Raw genomic sequence first — 12,488 nt, forward strand, 5'->3', positions numbered from 1 at the left:
ATTGTAGACACTGGTTAATTTAATAAAGGCACATCCTATTACCATGACAGAGTCATGAATAAAGAGTCCCTATAAAGATTCTACTTTTTAATCTTAATCTACATGAGGAGTAGAAACAAATCATTATGAATTCTGTGGGGGATGTGTATAGGTAGGATTAGTTCAAGTGGAATTATGCTGCGATTTATAAGCACATCATGGCCTTAAAAATGGAGCTAACTACAACTCCTCTCCCTTTTAAAATTAAACTTGTTTTAAGAAGAATCCCTTTGTTGATCTACAGTGTGCTAAATAAAGATGAGAAAATAAATTACCTACAATTAACTTCTCATAATAAGTGGGGAGAAGGGAGTGGGAGAGCTCACGTAATTATCTACACTTCCTGGGCTTATGAATGTCAAAACATTTTTATTATTCTAACGGCCTAACTTGCTTGAGGAACACCACATCCAGTGAACCTCATGTAGTGCCTGGCAAACAGGAAGAGCTTACCAAATGGTTGCCATTATTATCAATGTTGTTGTTTCAAAATAGCAACTTTAGGTCAAAGTACTGATACCATACTGTGATTTTTCAGAGTCAAATCATAGTGAGGCAGGTACTTAAAAAAGCACAGTACAGAAGTCTAATGATAAAGACCAGCCACTTGGCACATATCCAAAGATGACATAATCACTCAAGGCGGGGGGTTGGAGGTGAAAGGAGAGAAAGAAAAATTAGAAGGCAATCACCCACTTTCATTTACAAAAAAGAAGTAAAAGAAAGATGGAAGAAACAAAAATAGAAAAAGCCAGTACCACCAGAATGGAAAATACATTAAATCTAACAACACTTCAATAAAGGCATATTAATTGAACATTTCTTTTCATAGGCATTTAATACCTAAGTAGAAAATCAGCTTCATGTAATGACAAAACCATACAGACATTTGTACCTATTTGTACCAACTTACCTTATTATTGCAAACATGGAATTGAAGTTCTTACATTCTCGACAATGAAGTGCAATTTTAATAAAATGCTTAATAATCTTCATTCGTTTGAGCTGATTTGCTTCAGTTAAAATTTCTGAGGCAACCCAGAATGTCTCTTGGTTTACAATGTCCTCAAACCTCTTCAAATGAGTATTTCCTGTTTTGGAATTTAACTTAAAAAGGTCATCGATGTACTCAGTCGGTTCAATATTACGAAACAAATCAAAGTCCCTCATTGACAGCTGGGTGGCCACCTCAATGGTACTGAGCTGCAGCATGGATAGCTGGCTTTCCTTAACTAGTTCTTGAGCATCTTCATCTGAACATAAGGTTTCTGTTTCCATGTTATTTTTTAAGTAATACCTAAATGGAAAAATTTTTTTAAATAAATGTATTCATAAATATGATTAAATAAGAGCACTTTTCCTTTTTGTCGTTGTAAAATATCATTTTACTGTTAATAACTTTTAGCCAAAAATATTCATTTACAGATAAAATGAAAAGTTAACATTTGAAATGAAAAGATTTTTGAGAAGTCTGTCTCTTATTCTACCAACTGGCATCTATTAAAGAGTAAAAATAATGTTATGTCATGAACTTAATTATTTTATGAAACTATCTGTCAGATACTATTTTAGGTACTGGCCTTGCCCTCGTAAAGCTTTTATCTTACTGTTTTATCTGACAGAGGATTGGTACTATGTAAATATTTGTTTATGAATAGCATGAATTCTAATTAAGGCAAAATAAACTCCTGAATCAAGACGGTTAAAAATCTCTATTCAGAAGTTACTCCACTCACTTCCTTTTTAAATAAATTTCCAAGTGAAGCAAGAAGAATGAAATCTACAGAGGAGGGGAAACACTTCCACTAATGGTCTCTCCCTTGTTAAATACAAAACCGCATTCCAGCAAGTGGCACTTATCAGTTACCACACATTAAGACCTATATTTTGCTTTCTTCTCTTAAATCAACAATTCTACAGCACTTAAAAGCTAAGAGACAGGAAACATCTTGTGCAGGGATGTTACTAAGGAAAAGAGGTAATGTATCACATGCTTTTACTTCGTTCTTTTCTAATAATCCAACTTGATTTAAGCCTAAGTTTGTATCCATCTATCCATCTATTTTTTACTGTCAAGAAACTCTTTTTTCTGCTTTTAGACTGTTCATATGCCAAAGACAATGCCATAAATAATAGTGCTGAAACTCATTATGCTATATATAATAATGTTTAACATTATAAGGTATGGTATACTTAGTAACTCATTTAATCCTTACAACATTCCCATGAGGTATATTCCACTATTATTATCCTCATTTTATGGGTGAGGAAATTCAGGTAGAGAAGCTACATACGACTTGCTCAAGGTCACATAGCCAGAGCTGGGATTTGAATGTGGGCAATCTGAATCCAGGGTCTATTCTCTTAACCACTATGTACAGCCAGCAAAACAGAGTTAACTCATTCTCATTTCACAGCAACCATGGCACGCAGTCACTGTAAGCTTTCTAGGGATCTTGTTCTACATATGAAAACGGGTTACCAAAAAGATTATTCTCAGAGTGGTTGAGTGTGGTAGCTCACACTCGTAATGCCAGCACTTTGGGAGGCTGAGGCAGGCAGATCACTTGAGGTAAGGAATTTGAGACCAGCCTGGCCAACACGGTGAAACTTCATCTCTACTAAAAATACAAAAATTAGCCAGGCATGGTGGCATGTGCCTGTAGTCCCAGCTACTCAGAAGGCTGAGGCAGGAGAACCGCTTGAACCTGGGAGGTGGAGGTTGCAGTGAGCTGAGATCGTGCCACTGCACTCCAGCCTGGGCGACAGAGAGAGACTCCAACTCAAAAAAAAAAAAAAAAAAAACCAGAGTAAGGAACAAATGTACTACAGAAATAATCTAGCTTATTAAATAATTTTCAGAACACATTTTAAAATTTTTAAAATTTTCCTGCATATTCATTTAAGGAAAACTACTTAGAAAAAGAACTGTGAAAACCATGGCTTCTTTTGCCAAAGTACATACTGGCCATATTAAAAACAAATTTATAAATTAGTAGATACAGTCATTCAGATATATATGAAGATTTGTATCATTCAGCTTCCTCTATAAAAAAACAGGAACTAGATTATATCAGTGGTTCTAAGAGTTTATTTTAGCAGGAGTGACAAGATATTTTATCAAGCGTCTTCTGGAGTGAATTTAGCAGCACTAAAACATGATGATGTTTCTACTTACAATAGCTGTTTTAACAGGAAATCTTCAAAAGCACATCTACAAATAAGCACATCCACTAATAAGCTTATTCACCTTCCATTGAGTTGAATTCTATCAGCTAATTTGGAGAACTGATCTGGAAGTCTTCTCTGTTTTATGACACCCTCAGGAGTAACAGAAACTTCACAGAGAGAATATGTGTCGGATGCACCGGTCAAACCAAATTCATGAACAGCATGAAAAACTACTTCTTTAGCTGTGGTGTCTTTACTGATGATAATGTAGCAACTTTGCTGATCCACTTTGAAAACTCTTATAACTTGATCGGGGATATCTACATAAATAGAAAGATATGCCTTGTTATTTTTTAAAAAAATCACTTTCAAGCCCTTCAAAAAGCAACGTGAAACACAGTGATCCCTCTGAACACTGAAATATACATTTCTATTTCACAATATTAACAGAAGTCACTGTTGCATTTATTGATAAATATATCCATTTTTTTTTCAGATAACAAATCATTGATAGAAAAACCCAAAAACAAAACTAGGGCTCATACTATATATATGATTTGGAAGCCAGAATTTTTTCATTTAATATCTTATAAAACATTTTAATGCCATTATATTCTTCTACAAACCTATTTTTAATGAAGACATAGTACTCCATGATATGTATTTTATATATTTCAATTATCCAAACCCCTAATGACATTTAGATTGCTTACCACTTTCTATTATTATAAATGACATTATGATATGCCCCGTTACCCCCTGTCAAAAGTAAGTAAGCCTCTGCAGGCAATCTACTTCCTCAGTGAAAATTCTCAAAAACAGAATTGTTGAATTAGAAGGCATGCATACTTTTAAGGTTTTTGAAACATACTGCCAAACTGTTCTCCAGAGACGTTATAATATTTTATAATCCTAGAGTGTAAGGGAACAAATTTGGTCACATCCTTACAAAAATTGTGTATTAATGTTTTGTTTTGCTTTCCCATTTCATAAGCCCTATTCTTTCTCTCCCTCCAAAAAAGTATCATTACTTTTTCATTTCTTTGGTTACTGGTAAGACTCAGTAACTGATAATGGTTTAATGAACCATTATGTCTTTTTAAAAATACTTTTTGGTATCCTTTATGTTTTTTTCCTGCTGTATTGTAGTAGATAACAACACTTAGTCCAACTATGAAGTGGAAAATGTTAGTTTCCATATTTTATTTATTTGTAACACAAGAACATTTTAAATGTTCACCTGCGAAATCTTAGTCTTTGCCCTTGTGATTTCTGCTATTAGTAGAAAAATTCTAATTTGAGACAATGTTTATATGATAAGCACATGTAAATAATAATATTTCACCCCCCCTTGTTCTATCTTATTTCTTTTTGTCATAACTCTGGACCAATGTTCAACATGATAAGCTAATATTTAATATAATTAAATTTAAGTGAAAAGTGACTTTATAGCATGAACAAATGCTAAAAATTTTCCCTATGACAATAAATTACTGTTGCAAAAGTTTCCTTTTTAAAAAATTAGGAATACAGGCTGGGTATGACTCACACCTGTAATCCCAGGACTTTGGGAGGCCAAGGCTGGAGGATCACTTGAGCCCAGGAGTTCCAGACCAGCCTGGATATATAGCAAGACCCCATCTCTACAAAAAATTTTTAAAAATTAGCTGGGTGTGGTGGCACATTCTTGTAGTTGCAGCTACTCGGGAGGTGGAAGTGGGAGCATCACTTGAGCCTGGGAGGTTGAAGCTGCAGTGAGCTGAGATCATGCCACTGCACTCCACTCTGGGCAACAGAGTAAGACCCAGTCTCAAAAAAGAAAAAAAGAATTAGGGAATATATATTACTGTGGCTTTTTTGTATGTGTGTGATGACTGCAGTGGGGGCAGGATGGAAGATTTTGGGGGCTCAAGTAATTATACTGTTTGTCCAGCATCACCTTCTTAGCATTATGGACACTGTTAGCCTTTAGAGGAAAAAAAAAAAAAAAACCAAATTACAAATTTATCTCAAAATGTCCTGAGGTATAATCCCTGGTTAAAAGGGAGAAATGGAACAGATACAGATATGGCAGGAAATATTTTCATAAAATAAAGTTTTTGGTCCTCTTGAGACTGAGGACCAAAAAAAAAAAAAAAAAGACTTGCTCTGAGGACTGAAAGATTCAACTGAATATACATGAATATAATTCCAGGGACAAGGAGTCTTAGCCAACATATGTTGAATGTTCTGGGTCCTCTCAAGTTGAAAGTAGAATACTTCATCTACTCTGGTTCCTTCTGTAAGAAGGATGCATCAAACTCTCTTTCCTCAATGTATTAAGAAATCTGAGTCATCAAATGCATCCTGTTCAGATTTCATTCTGATGAGCCAATACTTAGTGGGCTGCTGACATCATCAGGTTTTTAAACCCACAAGACTTAAGGTCAGACTGTTTCAAGATCCATCAAAATCAGACATACTTCTTGAAATGGTTTGGCTGTGTCCCCAACCAAATCTCATCTTGAATTGTAACTCCCACAATTCCCACATGTCATGGGGAGGGAGCCAGTGGGAGGTAACTGAATCATGGGGGTGAGTCTTTCTCATGCTGTTCTCACAATAGTGAATAAGTCTCACGAGATCTGATGGTTTTAAACAGAGGAGTTCCCCTGCACAAACTCTCTTTGCCTGCTGTCATCCAAGATGTGACTTGCTCCTCCTTGCTTTCTGCCATGATTGTGAGGCTTCCCCAGCCACGTGGAACCGCGAGTGCATTAAACCTCTTTCCTTTGTAAATTGTCCAGTCTTGGGTATGTCTTTATCAGCAGCATGAAAACGGACTAATATACCTCTCTACCCTGTGCTAGAAGATTATTGCAAACAAATGGAAATTTCAATTTGCCAAGAGAAATATACTGAACAAATGGGTTTCCACTATCTTTTTAAGTCCATAAAAAAGGAACAAACAATATACTGTTATTACCTGTACTGTTGCTACCCTCTTCATATAAGTAGGTCCTAGCTGTCCTGGGCTCCAGAATTGAATCATTTTACTAGATCTTTGGGGGCTGAGCCTTAGCCAGTGGTACTAACTAACCTTGAGGGAATGGGGAGATGTTCTGATACCTTTTATTACTTTCTTCAGAGAAATTTATTCACAAAGACAGGGTGGGAATTTGTACACATTTCATGTTCTCTTCCCTTGCTGCCAATATACTGTAACATCTTCTGGGAAGGAGCACACAATTGTATATCTTGCTGCATAGTGTTATAAAGTCATACGTTGTTAAAGTGATTTGTCCATGTGAAGGACAAATTGTTATATGATCACATAAGATTGATTCAGGTATCACACATGGGTGCCTTTAGAACAGATTCATAAATGGGATTATCTAAAGGGTACCCCTTAATCCAAACTCTGATGAATCTGCCAAGGTAACAAATGTCAACTTGGAAAAGCAATGGAGAGCCATCAGAGGAAAATCTTTCTCTGCGTTAATATTAATGACAGTGTAAATCTCTATTTTAGAATTATTACGTATATATTACATAATATTCTTTAAAAACATGTTTCTTCTTAGTAGGAAAACCACATACATGCCAAGCACAATATTTGGCATGCAGCAGACACTCAAATGTTAATCGCTTAGATGAATGGTCAATATGTTCGAATAAAGTTGAATCAAAAGGGAAAAAATGATCCAATGATTTCAAATTTTAGGCGCAAATCTAAAATGCACACAAAAATACAGTACAATTTTAAAGGCAAAACAGACATTTAAAAAGAATCTTGGGAGCCAGGGGCGGTAGTTCATGCTTATAATTCTAGCACTTTAGGGGGCTGAGGTGGGCAGACCACTTGAGCCCAGGAGATCAAAACCAGCCTGGGGAACATGGAGAAGCCCTGCCTCCACAAACATTACAAATATTATCTGGGTGTGGTGGTGTGTGCCTATAGGCCCAGATACTCGGGAGTTTAAGGTGGGAGGATCACTTGGGCCCAGGAGGTAGAGGCTGCAGTGAGCCGAGATCATACTACTGCAGTCCAGCCTGGGTGACAGAGTGAGGCTCTGTCAAAAAAAAAAATCTTGGGGTCGGGCGCAGTGGCTTATGCCAGTAATTCCAGCACTTTGGGAGGCCGAGGTGGGCGGATCACGAGGTCAGGAGAATGAGACCATTCTGGCTAACATAGTGAAACCCCATCTCTACTAAAAAAAAATACAAAAAAATTAGCCGGGCGTGGTGGCGGGCACCTATAATCCCAGCTACTCGGGAGGCTGAGGCAGGAGAATGGCATGAACCCGGGAGGAGTAGCTTGCAGTGAGCCAAGATCGCGCCACTGCACTCCAGCCTGGGCGACAAAGCGAGACTCCATCTCAAAAAAAAAAAAAAAAAATCTTGGAGGATCGAGGTTCGTATTTCATATGTAGAAATCTTATGTAATAGGTAAATAAATTAAATAGAAACCTGATATCTAGACTTTCAATGAGAGATGAAGTTTCTAGAGAGCTAACTTATAAATCTTACAGTGGTAAAATTAAAAAATGAATACTTGAAGGATGTATGTACTGACCCTGAGATTACACTAAAAATGGGAGAACTTTTAGGTATTTAAGATGATCTTTAAAAAAAAGACTGACTTTTCATTCTGCTTTAAATTGTTAATTGTTGAATAAATATTTATGAAGTGCCTGTTATGTGTCAATAGGGTTCCAGGTGATGAAGCTACAGTGGTAAGTGAGACAGATAAAGCCTCCACTCTCAGGGAATTTACTTACATTCCAGTGAGTAAACATGAGCTCGACGAAAGACAAGACATTGAGTAAGGAAGAGAATTCATATAGTGAAAAGCGCCACACAAAAAAACAAAGGGTAGTGGTATATTAAGAATTGAAGAAATTGTTCTGCAAAGAGCCAGATAGTAAACATTTTAAGTTTTGCAGGTCAAATGGCAAAACACATATTTTTTAGGCACTTATATAATGAGAAAACAAATTCTCACAAAATAGTTTTTCAAAACTCAAAATATAATGATGCATATATAAAACAGGTAAAGATACGTGAACACAAAGATTAGGCAATACTGTAAATGTCTACTAATGGGGACTGGTTAAAAAATTCTGTTAGCTGTTTAAAAATTTGTGGTAGAACAACACACCTTGAAACAGAAAAGTATTCAAAGGTATATTGCTAAAGTGAAACAGTTAAGTGGAAGAAAAGTAAAACATCTCATTTGGGGTGAAAGCAACAGCAGACACATTTTATGTGCAATGAAATTTCTGGAAGGATATACAAGTAAATTAATAACTAAATTCTGAGGAGTGGAGACTTTTATATTCTATCTTATTCTGGCAGTTTAATTTTTTTAAAGCTATGACTGTTCCTTTATAATTAAAAACTAATAATAATAAATTTTCAATGAAGAAAAAATTAAGTTTACTATATGAAATAAATCAAATAAGGGTTTGGGCTATTAAGTGAAAAGAAGTAAGCTGTTAAGTTCTACATGCAGATATAGAAAAAAATTCCTTTTCAAATTTCTTTTAGCCACACTCCTAATTTTTTTTAGGACTCATTTTGTATTGAGTCAGAAATCCCAAAGAACATTTCAGAAGTTACAGAATAGCATGTATACTGATTCTATCCAAACTTAAAAACATATATATATTCAAAAAAATGACTAAAAAGACACATGCCAGTTAATACTGGCTACCTTCTAAGTGGAAAGAAAAGTTGTGCTTACTACTTCATTCAATTCTGTATCATTGGACTTTTAAAAAATAACAAAATAATACATACAAACAAGGGCAATAGAATACTATAGTCTTTAAGATACTTACAATAAAAACCAACAGCTGTATGCAGCAAAAATAAAGCAAAATCAAAGTAAGCAATCAAAAACAAACTTACAGTTCTGTAGCTTTGCCCCCACTTTCATTTTGATCTAGTAATAACTTTGAAAATGCAGGATAAATATAGGTAAGCTCAAGACCAATAAACATTAATCAAACTTGGCTGTTACACATGTCCTATAATATACATATGTGAGGTACATGGCTCATTTAAATTTTTGTGTTGTACAAATTACATAAGAAGCTGAATTTGGAATTAACTGGGAATTGATGTTTTTTTCAATCCAAATATAAATAATATCCATCACTAGATAAAAAGCCTTTCACAAAATTACACATTTGGGGGTTTAAAAATATAAGTTAAATACCTATCATATATGTGTTCACATTACTGGTATGAGCACATGTTGCAGACTGAGACATATCAGATGTTCTCTGAACAGATTTTAAAAAGGCGTCTTTATCTTTAGTCCTTTTAACATGTTCTCAAGGAGAGAATTATGTAATCAACTTGAAATCAAGTTAAGTAACACACCTTTTCTTTATAGGTCTGAATTTCAGCTCCATGGGGACTTAGTTTCTAAAACTTAATAATTTCAACCTCTTCTCTTTGTTCCTCCAGCTAAATCTCCAACTTACTTCTCTCTTGCCTCCTCCTACAACACTATCCCTTATTCCCTCAGCCCCACATCCTACATATACCTATGGCAAACATACAGCCATATAAATTATTAAAACTACAAATCATAAGATCCCTAATACTTGTCTCATGAAAGCATATATTTAATTTGTGCTTTGGAAGTGTGAAGACACTTTATTTTTGAATGTTCTACGTAGTGTGAAAAGCACTGCTGTAGAACACACACACAGAGACAAAGAAATAAATTCCCATCCTGCCACATAGCAAACAATAGGAGAGACTGACTCTGCAGCACAGGGAGGTGGGTTTCCCAGATGAGGTAACACTGGAGTTCAGCACTGACAAATAAAAAAGCTTACTGGACATGCAAGGAGAGGGCCATGGGTGGCAAACATGGGCAAAGAAAGGGCATTCTGAAAGTTCATTCCATACTCAGGAAGAAGGGTTGAAGTAATAGTGGGGAGAGAATGACAGAACAAGAGGCTAGAAAGGGGGTTCAGGTCAGCAACACTTCTTCTTCACCCTGGTAGTGACATTTCTTTTACGTGCCAAGAACTGAATCCAGTTTGCAGTTTTCTTACCTCTGTGATATCTTAGTGCTTGCTTTACGCTTTCCGGTAAATAGTTTAATTAACTTTATACTTTGGTAACAATCTTCACATTAACTTCGGATCAAATAACTGGAGTGTCTTCTGTCTCATGAATGACACTTCACTAATATAAAAATCACTACAAATGTCTTAGGAAAGTAATGACTCATTAAATCTTTGTCCTAAAAAGAACACTGGTAGCATGTAGAGAGTGTGATGTGTCAGAACAGGTTACTGGGTTTAATAATCGCTCTAGTGGTTAAGTGGCAACTGAAATATAAAGGAAGAAACCATGTGCAGAATGACCTTCACTAAACTGTTATTAGGTTATGTCCTGAGGTTTTTATTTAAGTTGCTATAATAAAACATGAACTTTACTACTGTACTTATATTTCCTTCTAATACCGAGATGGAACTAAGTTTCCTCCCTTTCTACACTAGCTGCTAGGAACTTTAGAGTCAAAATTGAAGGTGAATCAGAACTATGCTTATCTTTGTAGAAGCATTTTTTCTCCCACCTTTCCTTGGACCCAATTATATGTTTCAGTGCTTAATTGTATATGCCTTTTATTGAAAACCATCTCAAATCCTTTAAGTGATGGATATATAATTATTCAAAGTCGAAAGTTTTCTTCTTTGTAACAAAACTTTAGATTATATAATTGTGACAATTTTTGCCTCAAGACATGAATAGACGCAAAAAAAAAATAACTTGACATCCCACACTGAAAGTCCAAACAACAATGAAAATTATGCTATAATGCTCTGATAACAATACATGACAAATACAACAACTTCAGCTTCAAGTGTCTGAGGAAAAATCTGCTTTTACAAAATTACTAACACTTTTCTGTGTATTATAGAAAAAGGTAAGTGAGGCCACTTATATTAAAATAATCTCCCTTATTCTTTTCCACACCCTGGGTAAGATATATCTTGCTTGAGAACTGTCTCTGTTTTCATTCTACTGCTTAGATTAGGATTACTAAAAGATACCTAATTCTGTGGTTAGAGGTAGTCTCTTTTTTCTTTTTTTTTTTTTTTTTTTGAGACGGAGTTTCGCTCTGTCGCCCAGGCTGGAGTGCAGTGGTGCGATCTCGGCTCACTGCAAGCTCTGCCTCCCGGGTTCACGCCATTCTCCTGCCTCAGCCTCCCAAGTAGCTGGGACTACAGGCACCCACCATCACGCCTGGCTAATTTTTTGTATTTTTAGTAGAGACGGTGTTTCACCATGTTAGCCAGGATGGTCTCAATCTCCTGACCTCATGATCCGCCCGCCTCGGCCTCCCAAAGTGCTGGGATTACAGGCGTGAGCCACTGCGCCTGGCCAGAGGTAGTCTCTTTTTTATGTACTTCTGTTTCACTTTAGAGGAAGTACCATTCAAATTAACAGAACAAGTCAATCTCCCTTTAGTTTTTTGCATCAAGTCATAATCTAGAGTTAAGAGGGCTGCAAGTAACTCTAGCACTTGCTGCACAAGGCTTAACCATCTATTTGTTCATTTGGTACCAATATGGCAATATAAAATCACATATGAAAATTACCTGAAGGATTGGAAAAATCCAACATACTGGTGGTAGGCTGCAGGAGATCAGGGCTGCTGGATGAGAGTGTTCCAGGGATGGGCATTATAGCCAGACTATGCCTACAGTGCCTTGTTCCCACAATGCTGTCATCTTGTGATTGGCTTAGGCCTCCATCACTTCAAAAGAATGTCATATATCACTTTAAAGTATTTGAGAGTACTTAAGTAGTAAACGTTTCTGTTCCCTGTGCACTAAGGCATAAAAGAACCAATTCAAAGAGGTGATTTAAACAATTGAAATACTACAGCAATTTTTAAAAGACAATTGTAATGATGAAAATGGCACTAAAATTTTTAACAATTACATTAAAATAAAATCTAACTTATACATCGAAGTAATTCTACTACATCCTAATTAAATCGTCTTATTTAGTGTCTACCAGTTTGGGTGAAGAAACTGAACCTGAGTATTTAGGGAACCCTTCAAATTTGCCAGTTTTAGTGGACACTAATACATGTATCCAAAAATGCACAGCCACACCATAGCAAGGTGTTCTCTTTCTCTTTCCCTTTCTCCAGAAAATCTTGGTGATCCTCTAGGAAAAAGATAGAGTCTACATTCAAACCAAAAACTATGGCAGGTAATAGATAACAATGGGGCCAAGGTCAAGTGACAAAGTAAGAGTGG

At 35.9% G+C, this 12,488-nt stretch overlaps 1 protein-coding gene across 12 annotated transcripts in view; it reads right to left on the bottom strand.

Annotated features, from left to right (window-relative positions):
• Positions 1 to 12,488, bottom strand: part of RAPGEF6 (Rap guanine nucleotide exchange factor 6) — a 212,071-nt gene that overhangs the window by 37,314 nt on the left and 162,269 nt on the right. For 7 of the 12 annotated variants that reach the window (XM_055386558.2, XM_031010805.3, XM_031010809.3 and 4 more), the window contains 3 exons: positions 11,820 to 11,977; positions 3,290 to 3,530; positions 953 to 1,336 (listed from right to left, as the gene is read on the bottom strand). In XM_055386558.2, the coding sequence (XP_055242533.1) occupies positions 953 to 1,336; positions 3,290 to 3,530; positions 11,820 to 11,977 (783 nt within the window). Of the gene's footprint in view, positions 1 to 952; positions 1,337 to 3,289; positions 3,531 to 9,032; positions 9,048 to 11,819; positions 11,978 to 12,488 lie in introns of all 12 variants that reach the window. The other 5 variants (XM_031010808.3, XM_055386556.2, XM_055386559.2 and 2 more) reach the window with 1 other exon arrangement.

Source organism: Gorilla gorilla, chromosome 4 (genome assembly GCF_029281585.2).
Source record: "Gorilla gorilla gorilla isolate KB3781 chromosome 4, NHGRI_mGorGor1-v2.1_pri, whole genome shotgun sequence".
Lineage (NCBI taxonomy): Eukaryota > Metazoa > Chordata > Mammalia > Primates > Hominidae > Gorilla > Gorilla gorilla.